This window comes from Buteo buteo, chromosome 6 (assembly GCF_964188355.1).
Source record: "Buteo buteo chromosome 6, bButBut1.hap1.1, whole genome shotgun sequence".
NCBI classification, from domain to species: domain Eukaryota; kingdom Metazoa; phylum Chordata; class Aves; order Accipitriformes; family Accipitridae; genus Buteo; species Buteo buteo.
In genome coordinates, this window is record NC_134176.1 from 42379744 (window position 1) to 42394586 (window position 14843).

Genomic DNA, 14843 nt, shown 5'->3' on the forward strand with positions numbered 1-14843 from the left:
CGCACTTGGGACTGCGCAAGCCAAGAGCCAACTTGGAGAGGTAGTTCAGCGGCGGGACGCCCTCTCACGAGCACCAAGCCGCCAGCAGCAGCCCCCCCACGCCTTCTCCCGGGCCAGTAGGGGAACCGGCAACGGGACCTGCCTCAGAGGGACCATGCCCGCCGGCGAAGCTCCGGCGAAAGCCTTGAGGGGAGGGAAAATGGCGCCGCCCCGCCCCCGCCGGCGGAGAGGTGGTGGCAAGGGCTGGGAGGAAGTGACGCATTGCCGGGCGGAAGTAACTGCCGCGGGGCAGACCGGAAGTGCTGGCGGTGAGCAGCGGGGACCGAGCGCCGGTGAGTTCGCGGCTGGAGCTGCGGTGGCGGCGGCGGGGCCTAGGCCGGGCCTCGCCTCTCTTGGGGCAGCCAGTGGGGCCCCACGGCTTCACCTTTACTGTAGGGAGAAGAGGAGCGCGGCTTACCGGCGCCGTGCGGCCTCTGTGGTAGCGGCCGTGCCGCCCCCCTCCCTCCACCCCCTGCCCCGGTGCGCTGCGGGGCCCAGTTTCGCTGGGTCCCTCCCCCGAGCAGTTCCCCGTCAGGTAGAGGCCTCTCCAGGCCTCCCTCCAGGCCTAGCCTACGTCTGCGTGTTTAAGACTTCGGTTCAGACTGGTTTAGGGAAAGCCCGTGAGGGCTGTGATGGGGCGGTGGGAGCGTCGGGATGCATCAGCTCTTTAGTTCGTTAATAGCAGCTCGTTGCTTTTATTTTGTGCCGTGCTGGTGCCTCTTTTGTTGTGGAGACTCTTCAGGCAAGCTGGGGACAGCAGCTTTTCCAGAGGCAAAACGGTGTATGCACGCACACGGTATGCCTTTGACAGGCAACATAACAGTGACAGAGTTTTAAATGACCAGCGTGAAACTTGGAGCCTCGTTGAGGAGACGTTCTTAAAGCTTTTGACTGGGCTTTTCCTTCTGGGAGGAGGGTCTTTACAGGTATCGGCCTTCTCTATAGCAGGTAAAAGTTGCTGCCTGTCTTGTTAAGCCTAGATGTTTTAGACCATTGGTCATTACAGTACTGCGTGCAGAAAGCGTTTTTTGTGACAGAGCTGAGCACCGTTTTGCAAAGTAGCCAAGAATCCTGAGTGAGGCTTTCATTGACTGCTTATCTAGAGTGGAGGAATTGTACTTTTCCATTGACTGCTGAGCTGCCTTGAAGAGGCTGAGATGTGACTCTTTGCTTCTCCTTTTAATTCCTTGCCTCAACCAACAAGGTTTGAAGAAATACATTGATTTGAGGTACTGATTGTGACAGTAGGACCTTGTGTTCTTCTTTAACTCAAACCTGATAACTTTAGCAAAAGAATGCAAAGTTAGAGACTTGAGGATGGGGAAAAAATGACAGGGTTCAGAAATCAGTAGGAGTCAGAGATGATTCTTTGCTTGTAGGTGTACTTGCTACTTTGTCTCTTTTAACTGTGTCTAATTCATGGCTGTTGTTCTGATGTGTCTCCTTTGGGCTGTAGGGCTCTGCTGCTGTGGAAGAAAAATGCATTCTAAATGCAGATGAACTAGAATAAAATAAAAATCATAACAGTATTGAATTATATCAAGTAAGTACAGCTTTTTGTAGCCTGATGGCACCTGTAAAAACTTTGGACAGGAGTGGAGTGATACTTTGCTTAAACAAATGCTGTGCCTGATTCTTATGTTGTTTTAGGTCTGCTGAGAATAGTGGCAGAGGTTGGTAGTATATGCCTCAGAAGCTTAAATGCCGCTTCTGGCAAGCGTTGGAAGAGTATTATAGGCCTCAGTTTCTCTGTAAAGTAAATGCCATTCTCCGTGACACACTGGTGTGTTAATTGGTGATTGGGGTCCCTTACTGCCCTAACTGGCATTCCTTCTCAGGCATACACTTGGGCTGAAGTTGGTTAATCCAAAAGTGTATCTTGGCACTTGAAGCAGTCCGTGGCTTTATTGCCTTCTGTGATTTTGCGTCTTCTTTTAGTCTGACTTAGACCACTGGTCTGAGCTGCATTTGTAAAACTTCCTGCAGCACTGATGGGCTTTTCAAACAGTATCCATGGAAAGTCCAGAGCATGACAGAAAACTGTGTATTGCGACTTTTAGTGCAGACAGGGGATACAACAGCAGACAGTAGTGTATTCACTTAATAATCCCTATGTTCTGGTGTGTACAGGTGCTTGTGGTCCTTTGACAGCATTTCTGATCCCTTACATGTGTTCCTAGGGCAATACCCTCAGCAGGTTGCGTGTGTCGGCTAGATGGTGGTACCTCTAGGCGGTTTGTGTGTGGTTAGCTTTCAAGTAGCCAGCTGCAAGATTGGAGATAACCAGACCATAGGATGCTGGGGTTAGTGCTGATCATCAGTAGTGTGTTATTTTTCTTGTGTGTTTTCTCTGAGCTCTGGTGGGTAAGAATTACTCCTTATGATGGCCAGATGAGTGGTGCTAATGTGCTTAGGTGGATTGCAGGGGGTATGGAAAAAGGTACCATTAGAAAGCAAACTATTTTCACTACATTCTGTCTGTCTGCAAGTCCCATAGGTATTTAAGCAGTTTCTAGCTTGTTGGACTGCAGATGGACCAAGTCAAAGGCCTTGGTTGTATTAAATTTCTAGACCCAGTTAGAACATGGAAAGAACACATTTAAGGCTTATAACTATTTTTGCACCAAACTAATGCCCACCTCTGTGTTACGATCTTGTAACTCTTTACATTTGGGTGGCCTCTAGATCCACATGGAGGAAGGAGTGAGTTTGAGGAAATGGTTCCTGGAACAAAATCTAACCTGTTTAGACAATGATTGCATAGTTGGCTTTTGCCTGACAGTTCCCCAGACAAATGAAGGCAGTTTCAAGGCCTCCTATATTTCTTTATTAACTTTTTTAATATGCAGAGGCTTGGACAAGCTTATGTACATCCCTGTGTGGACGAGGCTTATTGCAGAAAGATGAGCAGCACGCTTTGCTTATAACTGGATGTTTTGTGTCTGTTAATCCTAGCATCATCCTCATTTGGGCTTTGAAGCCTGTGATGATAGGGCATGAAACACTTGGCTTCTGATGCATGTGGTGCTACTCATGCATATCAAAGAGGGACCTATCAACTGAAGTATGACTATTGGAGCCCCTGTTGTGGCAGAAAGCTCCATAAATAAACAGCAAGTACGTGTGTGCTTATGCTAGGAGTGCACAAAAAAAGGAGCTGTCTGCAGAAGTTGCAACTTTTGCTGTGCAGTTGCAAGGGAACTGGGCTGAAAGGCAGTGTTTCTGCATTCTCAGCATCAGTCAGAACCGCAATGACATCCCAGGTGTTTTTGTGTTAAGTCCTTCTCCGACAGTAGCAAGGCACCGTAGCAGGGTGCTCCCTTCCCTTCCTGCCCTGAAGTAGCCTTTGCTAGTGGCTGTGTTCCACAGATGTCTTTGACAGCGTTGGTAGAGAAGTCGGGCATTTTTCCTGTGTGCTGGGGGAGGGTTTTATTGTTCAGAGGGTACAGGGAAGTTCCCCTTGCTGCTGCTTGTGCCATATGCAGGCTTGGTGTAAATGGAAGTTGTTGTTCTGGGACTCTTGAGCTGACAGCTTTCATTAAGGTCAGTGTTTTGAGATGTCTGAAATCGAGCAACTAACTCGTGATGTTGGCATTGGATGAAGAGGTCTGGTTCCTCAGTCATGAAGTGCTGAAGTGAAAGGAGTCCCTGGAAGCCTTGAAAACTCTGAAAATCCACTTTCTTTCGGTACACAAAACTCTTAAATCTGAATGGTTTTAATCCGGCTTTTGCACAAAATGAGGGGCAGGAAAAAGAATTTCAGCAAGTTATGCATGGTTGGTGGTTTTACACTAAGGCCTTGAGTTTAAAAAAAACCCCCAGCATCCAAACATAAAACTCCCTGGATCTCTTTGTGCTCTTGGAACCAGCAGCATCGCATGGAACCAACCTTGGTCAAGAATGAGATCCTGGAAAACAGTATAAATATTCCAAGTGTAGGTCATAAATACTGCATGAAGTAATTCTTGTATCTGTTAGCATCCTTCCCACAAAGTATCTCCCCACATATTTTACAATAAAGTATGATAATCATAAACCAAAACATTGGCTTCAGGGCAGTGGCTATGCCTGCACAATGATTGAACTTTGTTTTGGTCAGATTAAGACAGAGATTCACTTCCAATCTTTGCATTTTCTCATGTGTACAGCCTATCCCTATGGCAGATAACTGTAGTTTTAAAAATCCATATCTACTTTCCTTTCCAACTTCACAATAAATCATCATTGAGTCCTGATGGGCTTTTAGAAGTGGAAGAGATCAAATATGTACAAAATATTTCAACATACTAAGCGTGGGAGGGTGTCAAGTCTGTAGCATTAGTGCTGATCAGTGATTCAATTAGTGTGAAATGTATTTGCAAACACTTTATTTGCTGCCTGTGAGAAATGGATTGATGGTCCCAGGCTCTGGGAGTAAGAGGTGGGGAGTAATACTCACAAATATTTTCATGGCCAGTAGATGAGAGGTAGAATAGTTGCCTTCCTAGTAAGTTCTCATATGCACCGAGGTAAAAGTCTTAATAAATACCACCCTTGGCTTTCAACCCAAAACTGGCCTGGGCAGTGAATGAAAATGCTTAGAAATAGCATGACTTCTGCCAGTAAGAGGGCAGTGAAAGAGTGAGAGAGAACCAAAGCAGGAGGACTAGATAAGGAAGAAAACCTTTTTTTTCTTGGGAGATTTGAGTGAGAAGGAGAGCAAACGGAGTCAGTGAGAGTGAGCGCATTGTCCAAATCTACATGAACAGGCTTTTTGCATCCTGACAGGGATGCTAATGCTAGGATCCTGAGAAGACCATATGCTGGAGGGGGGAGGTTTGCATGATATTGTGCCTCTGATATTCCTGGTTGGTGTTGATAATGGAGTAAGTCAAATCTGTTGTCTTGGGCCAGGTGCTTCTGTGGCTTTGCAAACCCAAGGCCATGTTGTTGGCATTCTGGCAGTGATGCACTTGTTGGCTGACTTTTTGCTGGATGGATGCCATTCTGCTCCCAGCTGGCTGGCAGACCAGGTGTTGGCTTGCCTAGTAGCGTGTTGTTTGGCAATGAAGAAAAAGGTAAACAGTTTGTCTGGGACTCTGGCACAACTAGTTGTATCCTGGGGTGATCCTGAAGTAGGGTGGCTGCAGTGTGTACAGGAACAGCAGAGTGGGACAAAAATGAATAGTTTTCCCTTGTTGTCCCCCTTCTATCCCCAGGAAATCCAGTTCTGTAACCAGTTTTCCTTGTCTTCAGTTGGTTCCATGTGAACAGCACGCAGGGCCAGGCTGCAAGAGCAAGAAGGCAGGATGTTGTCGAGACCGAAGCCTGGAGAGTCTGAGGCAGACCTGCTACACTTCCAAAACCAGTTCCTGGCAGCCAGAGCTTCACCTGCAGTAAAGATTGTGAAGAAAGCAGACAAGAGGAAGGGGGAGAAAGGGAGCACAGATGCCGAGACACCCCCGCTACAAGACAGCAAGGATGTAGTCATGTTGGATGGTAATTTCCCTTGTGGGCTTCTTTGAATTACTGCGATTCTTTGTCCCTTTCAGTGTTCCTCAGTGCTTGCCTTTTCATCTCCCTCTCAACCCAGTGTTGCTTTTGCCCTGCATGTGTGTCCTCCTTGCAGTATTGTTTGTTCTTAGCCTTGTTGGAGAATGCACTTGTCCAGTTTTACCAGCATCCAGTAGAACCACCTTTCCAACACGTGGCCTTTGTCTACATTAATCAGCTGTCTGTGGTGTCTTGCCAGCCTCAATGCAAGAGGCGTTCTCTGTGATACGTACCCATTGGACAGTCACTGCTTATTTCGCCATCTATCCAGACCCTGTTCTCAGTGTCTTTGAGATTTAGCTGTGCTAACAGCTCCAGCTTTCAGCCAGCAGATCAGGCTTGATAGGCCGCCTTCCTGCGGTTTTGTTTTCCTCCATCAGTAGTAACTGTAACACTTCTGCTATGTGCTTAATAGTCTCAGAAGCTCAAGGTGCTTTCTTAAAAGCAACAACTTAAATCTTGTAGTGCTTGGTTCCAGGTAAGGAAATAAGATCCTAGTTTATAGATAGTGAAAAGGAGGCCTTGACTTGCTCATGATCATACAAATCACTCACTGTTAGAGCTGGCAGTGGAAATGTGCTTTTCTGTGCCTGAACACAACCTGCAAGGACCCTATTTGTTTCTGTACAGCCTTGCTTCTACCCTTAATACTTGCAGTCAGGCCTCAGTACCCTTTCCTGCTTATTAAGCTCTTTGAAAAGACCTTGGTGCCAATACATAAATAATAGAATTCTTGAGCATGTTTCTCTCCACTACCCAGTGCCAGTCAGAGACAGAGGACTCTTAATTGTCTGACTGCTTCCTCATCATCTTTGTTTCTCATCAGATCAATAATAGGTGCTATTAGGCAGCCTTGGTCTGGTACCTATTGCACAGTAGTTATATATGAGTAACTTGACTGCTTTTTTTTCTTATTATTTCCGCTCCCTAGATTTTCCTGATACTCTCCCAGCTCTAACTCCAGCTCCTCCAAAAAAGTCCAAGATCAAAAGTGCCTGTGTCCACTTTGAGGATGAAGATCCAGAGGAAAGACTGGAGAGTCACGATCAACACATTACAGCAGTCTTCAGCAAAATTATTGTATGTCTGGTTTTTATGTGATGGTCTAGTGTTGTTTTTTTTTTGAATGCTGTGAACTAAGCAATGGACAGGGATGAAGGGTTCTGTTGCTGCTTTTTATTTCTGCGGTGTAATGAAGCGGTTATAGCACTGCAGACCAGCGTCCTGGAGCACCTTGAAAGAAAAAGCTCTTTGGGTATATTTTTGCTGTCAGTTAAATATGGGTTTGAATCTGCTCTCCAGTCCAGACTGCCTACAGGTCACACTGCTTGCATGCAGGCATGTGCTCTACTGTGGATTTGGGTGAGTTTCTGGACTCTCTCTAAGGGGGATGTTCTCATTGCTCTGCACTGGCCCAGGTTTTCCTTTATCTGATTCTTTGAGTGGCGTGTGGAGTCTGGTAGCCCAGCCTTTTGGAAAATAACCTCACTTTGGCTCTAAATAAGAACAGGGTATTCTGAGCCTGACAGTGGTGTAGCAGAAAGCTTGTGAGCTGCAGAGCTGTGAGATTTTGAGTCCACTCTTAGCCAAATGATATAAACATGTCTGGCTGCTGCGATGGTTTCTACAGTGTTTGAACTTTTTGCTGCAGGAACGAGACACAAGTGCAGTAGCAGTGACCATGCCAGTGCCCACAGGAGACCCGTTTCCAAGGACATTTCACCGCTCTGAGATAAAAAGTGAGGTAAGATTGGGAGCAGCTGTTTTATGCTACCTTCATTAACAGTTAAAACTTCACCACATCAAAGCCTAATGCTTGGTGGGTGGTAGGGCTCAAAATGAGTGACTTGGCATGCTGGAGATTATGAACTAGCTCAACATATCTCTGGCATTGCCACGCTGGTGTAGGAGAGAGCTCTTCCACCAAGCTGCCATCAAATATGCACTCCATACCCTACGGTTAAATAACATTGGAATCCTTTCAGTTTAAGAAAAAGGTGATCCCCTTCAGCGAACTTTAGTGAAGTGGATCTGTTCTGCACTGCTGTAGTAGAATCGATCCTGTCCTGCTTGTTTTTCTCTGAGGAACAATCTCCGTTAATTTGTTCAGCAGGTTTGATTAAGTCTGTACTTACTGAAGTTGCACCTGATGTCTCCTGGCATGACATTTGAGTATGGTTTCACAGATTATCTTCTGCAGCTTTTAGGATTTTGATGTAATTGTTTTTTCTGAGGCTGTAAAACTGGAAGCCATGGCTGCTATCAGCATTCGTTGCTGTAGTAGCAAGAGCTGCTAGCTGAGTGGGAGTCAGATGCTGGGAATTGGTATGTGATTGATAGCTGTGGTTGCTTTGAAGAGGTAGCTTATTTTGAAGGACAGCTTTTTGAAAGGAAAGACTAATACTTTTTAAACTACGGGTTCTCTTTACCTGATGCAGGAGTGCACAAAACAGCTACCAAATGTTCAGACTGCCTTTTAAACTGCTTCTCTGGACTGGGGACATGCAAGAGGTTTTTTGCTTAGTCTGCTTTGGATTTTCTGTGCATCCTGTGCAAGGCTGTTCAGAGCCATGCCCTTCCATCGCCTAGGCAAGCAGCACAGTAATTTAGTCAGGATTATTTTAGCACCACTTGCCCACTTCTTACTGTGTAAATCTCTTCACCCTGCTGCTTTCTAATCACCTTATAAGAAGCCTGTTCCAAGCATGTGGTGAGCACAGTGCAGTATAGTCCCATTTATCCTCAGAAATGCAAAGTATTCAGCTATGCAGAGTTTCCAAACAGCAGGAAAGCTGGAACTGTTGTGTTTTGGTGATATTTTAGGTGTACTTGCCTGGTTTGAATTCACTTATAATTAATCATCTTCCTTCTCTAGGTGGTAAAAACTTCTATGTCTTTGTCTCTCTGTCCTACCATTAAACTATGTGTTAAAAAAAAATAGCACATGCACAGAAAAGGGCAGGTGGCTGCCAGCAGCTTCTCTGTGTCATGTCCCAAAGTCTGATCTGAGGGCGTCTTTAGGATCAGATCTATACATTTGTTAGTGGCAGGTGTGCGGGGGAGTCTGGAGAGGAAAGTGGTGACACATGGCTTCCCTGTTTGCAGGTGAAGGTGGGATCTGGAAGAAAAAGCATCTTTGCACAAAAGATGGCATCGAGAAGAGCTGCTGAAAAGGCAGCAACGGCTCCCTCTGCTGCCGAGTGCGTGCAAATAAGATCGGATGCCCTGGATCCTGAGGGATCAGCAGGAGAGGCACCTCTCCCCAGCATCAGGGGCGGTAAGTGGAGAAGGTTCTGCTTATCCAGCTTACTGTATTTACATAGCCTTAGTAACCATAACATCAGCGCACCTTATTTTTAAATTAGGGTACCACTGTTGTCCTGAGTTTTGGAATCTCAAGGTCGCTTGGAATGTCTGTGGCACGACAAGGATTTGAAATGGTCTGAGGCCCAAATTAACATTCTAAAAATTGGGTTAGCTTTCTCACTGATTTCCTTTTTGCTTCACACAGGGTCAAATAGATTTATTTTTCAAGGTTCTTGTCCTCCTTTTCCTCTCTGTTTGTTATATGTAAAGTTTTTCTTGTTTCATCATTGATTTCCATAATTTTAGGAAGAGGGTTCTTCTTGTGTCTGATGAAGGTGTTTGAGATCACTGTGATGCAGGTTCTCACTCCTGCCTAGAAGCTGAAAGCTCAGTCTTCCGTCACCAGATCGGCTGCCATGAGACTGTGGCTTTGCTCCATAAGGAAGCACTGTGAGGCAGTGCTGATGAGTCAGTGCCACCTCCAGCAGTTACTTGTCTGACAGCAACGTGACAAGGAAAGATGAAACCAATTCAACTGGTACCAGCATCTCCGGGCTGGTTTTTTTTTTGTTTGGTGTTTGTTTTTTTTTTTTTTTTTTTGTCTTGGGCAGTCCTATTTTCTTAGGACCACCATGTGTTTGAGTTTTTCCCTGACACTCTCTTTTTCACACTGAAATAGAGGCCAGGTGTCATTTGAGGATTATCGCCATTTGGCTAAGGTTTCTGTCTGCCCTGACCCCTGTCAGAGAATTGGTAAGAGAACCCCCAGATGTGCTGTGCACGCACAAATCCACCATCCAGATCAATATACTGTGCTTACTGTATATCCTGTTACAAATGTGCGTGTGTACTTCTGTCTGAGAAATCTCAAAGGGAAATACAGCAACCCTATAGCTGTGATCCTCTTGAAGTAGAACGCTTCTAAAATGTAGTAGCACAACAGAGGGATCAGAAAATGGCTTGGCCTCCTCAGCAAGATTGTTCCACTAGGATCATTAGAAGCAAGAGAAGAGGGTGAGCTCTATTTCTTGTAGTAACAATGTGTTTGTGCCTGGTAACCCTCAGCTTAGTTGCTGATGTTGGGAAGCGTACTGAATCTTTCACCAGGTCACTCTGTCTTCTCATCACTTTCTGCTCAATAAGCAAAAAAACCTGCTGTGGAAATGACATCAAACCTTACTGATGTTATGATGAGTGTCATTACTGCTGTTTGAACAGGGGTTTGATGCTTTCAGGGTTGGCTGGTTTAGGGTCATAGGGATGTTCCAAGTCACTATATTGAGTATAAGAACAAAATATAAGGAATATATCCACTAAGTCAGGTTCTCATATAGTGGGCTACAGGACAGCTGGAATGTCTCGCTCTGACCAAAGGAGCACGTTACCCTGCTGCTAGAGTTAAATGAAATGAGCCTTTAAAAAGGATTTAGATCAGGTGAGAAAGGAGACTTGATTTTATTCAGGGTAGGAAAAATGCCCCCCTGCTAGAACTTCTAATATGTTTAACCCTTAAAGGGGAATACAGGCTATTGTTAGAATCAAACATGCTTGTGTGAGAATGGATCCTGTATCACTCCGGAAGCTGGTTTACCTAATAATTTTAATTTTCTGTCTGACTCAACAGGTATTCACTAGGTCATGGTTCAGCTGATATAAAATGTGGGTTCAGCTGTTCTTGGGCAGAGAAAGAATCTAGTAATCACTAACTTGGAAGAATGCTCTGACTCATCAGTTGTGAATTATGTTCCAGTTTACCTTTTCTTGCTGTTGCTTTGCATTAAAGAAACAAAATTCCTTTCCCCCCATCCCTCCCCAAACTCCTGAAGAAATAAGGTGGAAATGATGTTGTTTCGTGACATGGGATGAAAGCCCAAATATTTTAGTTTTGTTTGAAGCTAAATTAAACTTCTTTACTCCTATTTTAACTTGGCTACTAATATTAAAAAAAAAAAAATTATGCAAGCCTGGTAGTGACAAAACTGAGATGCATTCATAATGCTATAGACACTTGAATTACTAACTGCTTTCTCTGCTGGATCTTATAGGTAAAGCTGGTGACTTTTTGACCTCTCAGCGGCCTTGTCTCATAACGGGAGAGGGTCTTGGAAGCCAAAAGAGTGAGCAGGAGGTTCAAGCCATTCACAAAGAGAACTTGGAGAAGCTGCAGTCCATGTCTGAGGAAGAGATCCTGCAGGAGCAGGAAAGGCTTCTGGCTCAGCTGGGTATGTGCTTCCCAGGGTGAATTCTAGAGACATGGAAGTTTATTGAATGTGTGGGTGTCCTGAAGTCTTACCAAATTCACAGATCAAAGATGGGAGCTTGGGATTCCTGCTCATTGTATGTGTAGATAATGTAGCTTCCATGTCATGTCAGTAGCTTATGAGTAAGAATTAAGTGTGAAGGACTTAAGAGTGCTTATTCGTCAATGAGAGGGGGGCTTAGCTTAAGTCTGTCTCGTCTCCCCTTTGCTGTGGGATAAGATGATCCATGCACTCTGTTACTTTGCACACCAAATACCCGGTTACATATACATGTATTGAAGTCCTCAAATGTAATTCTTTGAAGCAGATAAGAAAGCAACGCTATGCTTAGGATGGCCGTAGCAATGCAGAGGTGAGAGAGCACCCTTGGTCTTCCCCTCCAAAATACCCAAGACTTGAGCCAGAACTGTCAGTACCCAGATAAGGGAAACATGTGGGCATGTGGGAGACTTAAATTCAAATCTGTACTTGGTAGAGCAGAAGAACTTACAACTAGTCTTGAACTTCTTGGAAAAATTATTTAATTGTCTAGTTGTTGGGTGCAGGTCTTCTGGCAGGGATCTGGTCTCTGGTTTGGACCCCTGTCCACAGTGGTGCTCTGGGAATGCCTGTCACTGACAGCTGATGACAAGATGGGGGAGAACACAGAATGTGGTATGTTTGATAAGACCCTGTGTGATCTAGGGCACTGTAAAACTTCTTGGCATTGGTTTCAGTGATTTTTTTTTTTTTTTTTTTTTATGCTTTAGAAGAGCAGACGTACAGATGTAGGTGGTAGACAAGGGTTTTTGAAATTCTCATTATTTCAGATTCTCTAGCATCAAATTTAGGTGTGAGTGGCATTTTAGATGCATAAGTCTCTTGTGGGTTTAGCTTAAAGTTCATATTAATGATTTTCATTGCAAGCAGCATGGGTATAATGAACTGTGCATAATTATTGCAGACAGAGTGTTTAGGTACATCCTTCATGCAGAGAGCTGAGCTCCCTAAACTACCTGAAGTGAAAATTTTTTTTTTTTAACTTCACTGCTTATAACAATGGCATGTGTATGAAAATATCTTGTTTATGCACTTTCTTCTTGTGATTGATTTGTGATCTTTGCGCCTTGTCCCCACTGCTCCATCCTTTGGGGTATTAGTGAAGTGAATACTTAAGGAGTTTAAAAAGGATAGGGTGTATTTTAAGCATTTTTGAACAATAAATTATTTTCTAAAACAATGTATTTGTTTATATGCCCTGTGGGTTAAAATTGTAGATCTTCCAGTCTCTGAGGCCTTAAGGAAACTGGGAGTAATTTTGGCATTCCCAAAATATCTGTGGTTAGGGATTATGCATGATGAAGCAACTCCTAAACTAAATTGCTGGCTTACAGATGAACTTGGGAACTGGACAGGCACAGAGATGTGGATTAAAGAGACTTTTTCTCTGTATTCAGAAGTGTGAATAATTTGTGGGTGTTTAATGCTGCCCAGTCTCTGAATTAACCTCTGGGTTATGAAGCAGATGAGACTCCATGGTGTAGAGTACGAGGATGGGTAGGCAGTTCCATGCTGGGCAGTGTCTTCAGGGTCTTATTGTTGATACTGTGTTTGTTTTGCCCATGGAGACTCTGGGCAGAAGTAGGCTTACTTTCTGACATACTGTGCACAGATTGACATAATCACTGACTTGTTTGTCACCGTTTGTGTGAAATGATGAAATAATGAATACAGTATTTTCCTTGCTGTGTACAGTGAAGTGGGAAAGTGAGAGCTCTGCTTGCATTCAGGAAAAAATATGCATGCCCTAATGAGACTGGGCTGAATGCCTGCCCTTTGCCAAGGGAGGTTTAAACTGCATCATGAGGAGAGTGCGCAGCAATCAAGTGTGGGATAGATCCCTGCATCCTCTTTGAACTGTTCAGAGTCATGGGAGTCATTTCCTTTTTGGGATGACTTCTCTCAGGTACAGAGCATTTCTGAATTGCCTGTCCTTTGTCCTCCAAAGAATAAATAACCAATGTAGGTGTTATATTCTGTTACTTTATGCATCTCTGACACTGCTTATTGCAGTATCTCTGTACCTTTTAGAGATGCAGTGCACAGGCTCTTGCTGTTCACCTCTGGCATAAACATTCCAACACCATCTTCTAGATGAAGAGTATTTGGAGAAAAAGTGCACTCCATCAAAAATCATGTAGGATGTCTGTAGCAGATCTGAAAGGAAAATGATGATCTTCTGACATTTTCCTGTTTTAGAGCCATAGGAACATTATCTGTCCTTCAGAACACTGCTACCTCCCAAATTTTGTTGTTCTCCTCCAAAGCACGAAGAGAACGGCCATGTCTGTTTTCTGGATGTTGTCAGACCATAACTGACTCTCAGGATGGGGAGTCAGTTCAGAACAAACAAGATCTCCTGCTCCTAATATAACATCTAGACCATGCACTGCAGCTCTAGTGCAATTCAATAAAGAGCAGGTGATTCTTTTTGTGGTGTCCCATGTATTCTCATAGCGTTCAGATTGGTGCCACTGAGCAGTCCACAGGCAGGGTAGGCAAACTGTCAGACCTGGGTCCCTCTCATAAGTCACAGACCAGAATTCTCCCCACAATGAGTAGTCTTGTTTGCATGTGCCTTTTCAGTGGCAGTGAAGGGGAAAGAAATAATTATTTCTTTATTTGTAAGCTAGGAGAATAACTAGAATTTTTGTGGTTGAAAAGACATTTATCAGCTCTTTCTCTGGTGTCACCTCACCAGTCAGTTGTACCCAGCGTATGTGCTGAAGAGGTCATAAAGCAGTTAAGTGCCTCAGTTTGAAAAGAAGTGACAGTTGGTACAGAAGAAGAGGGCATGTGGAATGGAAATGAAAAGACTAAAACATAAATAGCAGGAGCTATAGGCATATAGAGTATTTTGAGACCTTCTGTCACTTCTCTGTCTGTCTCTTTGTCAATACCTCCAGATTCCAGTTTAGTTGCTTTCTTAAAGTCACGACGTGGTGGCAATGAAGGCCAGAAAAAGGAGTTAAAAATGGAACGGAACAGACCGGAGGAGTTTGTGGAGTCTCTGCCTGTGGCTCGGCATGGTGTAGGATCATCTCTTTCCACGCAGGAGTCAGGTCTGGAAGAATCTGTAAGGAAGGAAGAAAATAGGAAGGTAAAATTCACAGGTAAGAGACAAAGTACATGTTTTAATGTTCTCAACATAAATGTAAGGTTTGTATGGTGTTTGCATCAATCCAGATTGGATTGATGTGACACTTTGTTAGTTATCCAACTCAGAATTTAATCATGATATTTTAAAAATATGTATATTTTGGGTTCAAGAAAGAACATCTCTGTTATTTCTAGCTGGGCTCCATAGATTAGAAGGGTGATACGCTGTGTAATGGAGGTGAGCTATTCAGTGGGAGATCTTGCTTTGAATTTTTTTCTGAGATGTCTGAAGGGAAAATGTGTTTTAAACTAGGCATCAATGCTCTTATGTTCAGTCGTGTGGACAGGGAAACAGAGGAGTGTGGTAGTGAGATTCAGCTGCTGCTTGAATAATTTCTTTTAACTGGGACTGGTTGGGGACAAGAGGGTGTTGGGTAGATAAGAGTTAGCGATTTGCTCTCAGGATAGCATGGAGATGACAGTCAATCTCACTTCAGGGAAACTACTCATATAGTGCATGTATGTCTTACCATGACACTGCTCCTGAAGGCCCCACTCTGTGGCTTG

At 44.2% G+C, this 14843-nt stretch overlaps 1 protein-coding gene across 1 annotated transcript in view; it reads left to right on the plus strand.

Moving 5' to 3' along the window:
• The first annotated feature begins 270 nt into the window (after positions 1–270).
• RPAP1 (RNA polymerase II associated protein 1) overlaps positions 271–14843 on the plus strand; it is a 43606-nt gene continuing 29033 nt past the window's right edge. Inside the window, 7 exon segments of the mRNA XM_075030704.1 lie at positions 271–332; positions 5238–5517; positions 6503–6651; positions 7223–7315; positions 8677–8848; positions 10923–11099; positions 14084–14290. Coding sequence (XP_074886805.1) covers positions 5328–5517; positions 6503–6651; positions 7223–7315; positions 8677–8848; positions 10923–11099; positions 14084–14290 — 988 coding nt within the window. The 5' untranslated portion in view covers positions 271–332; positions 5238–5327.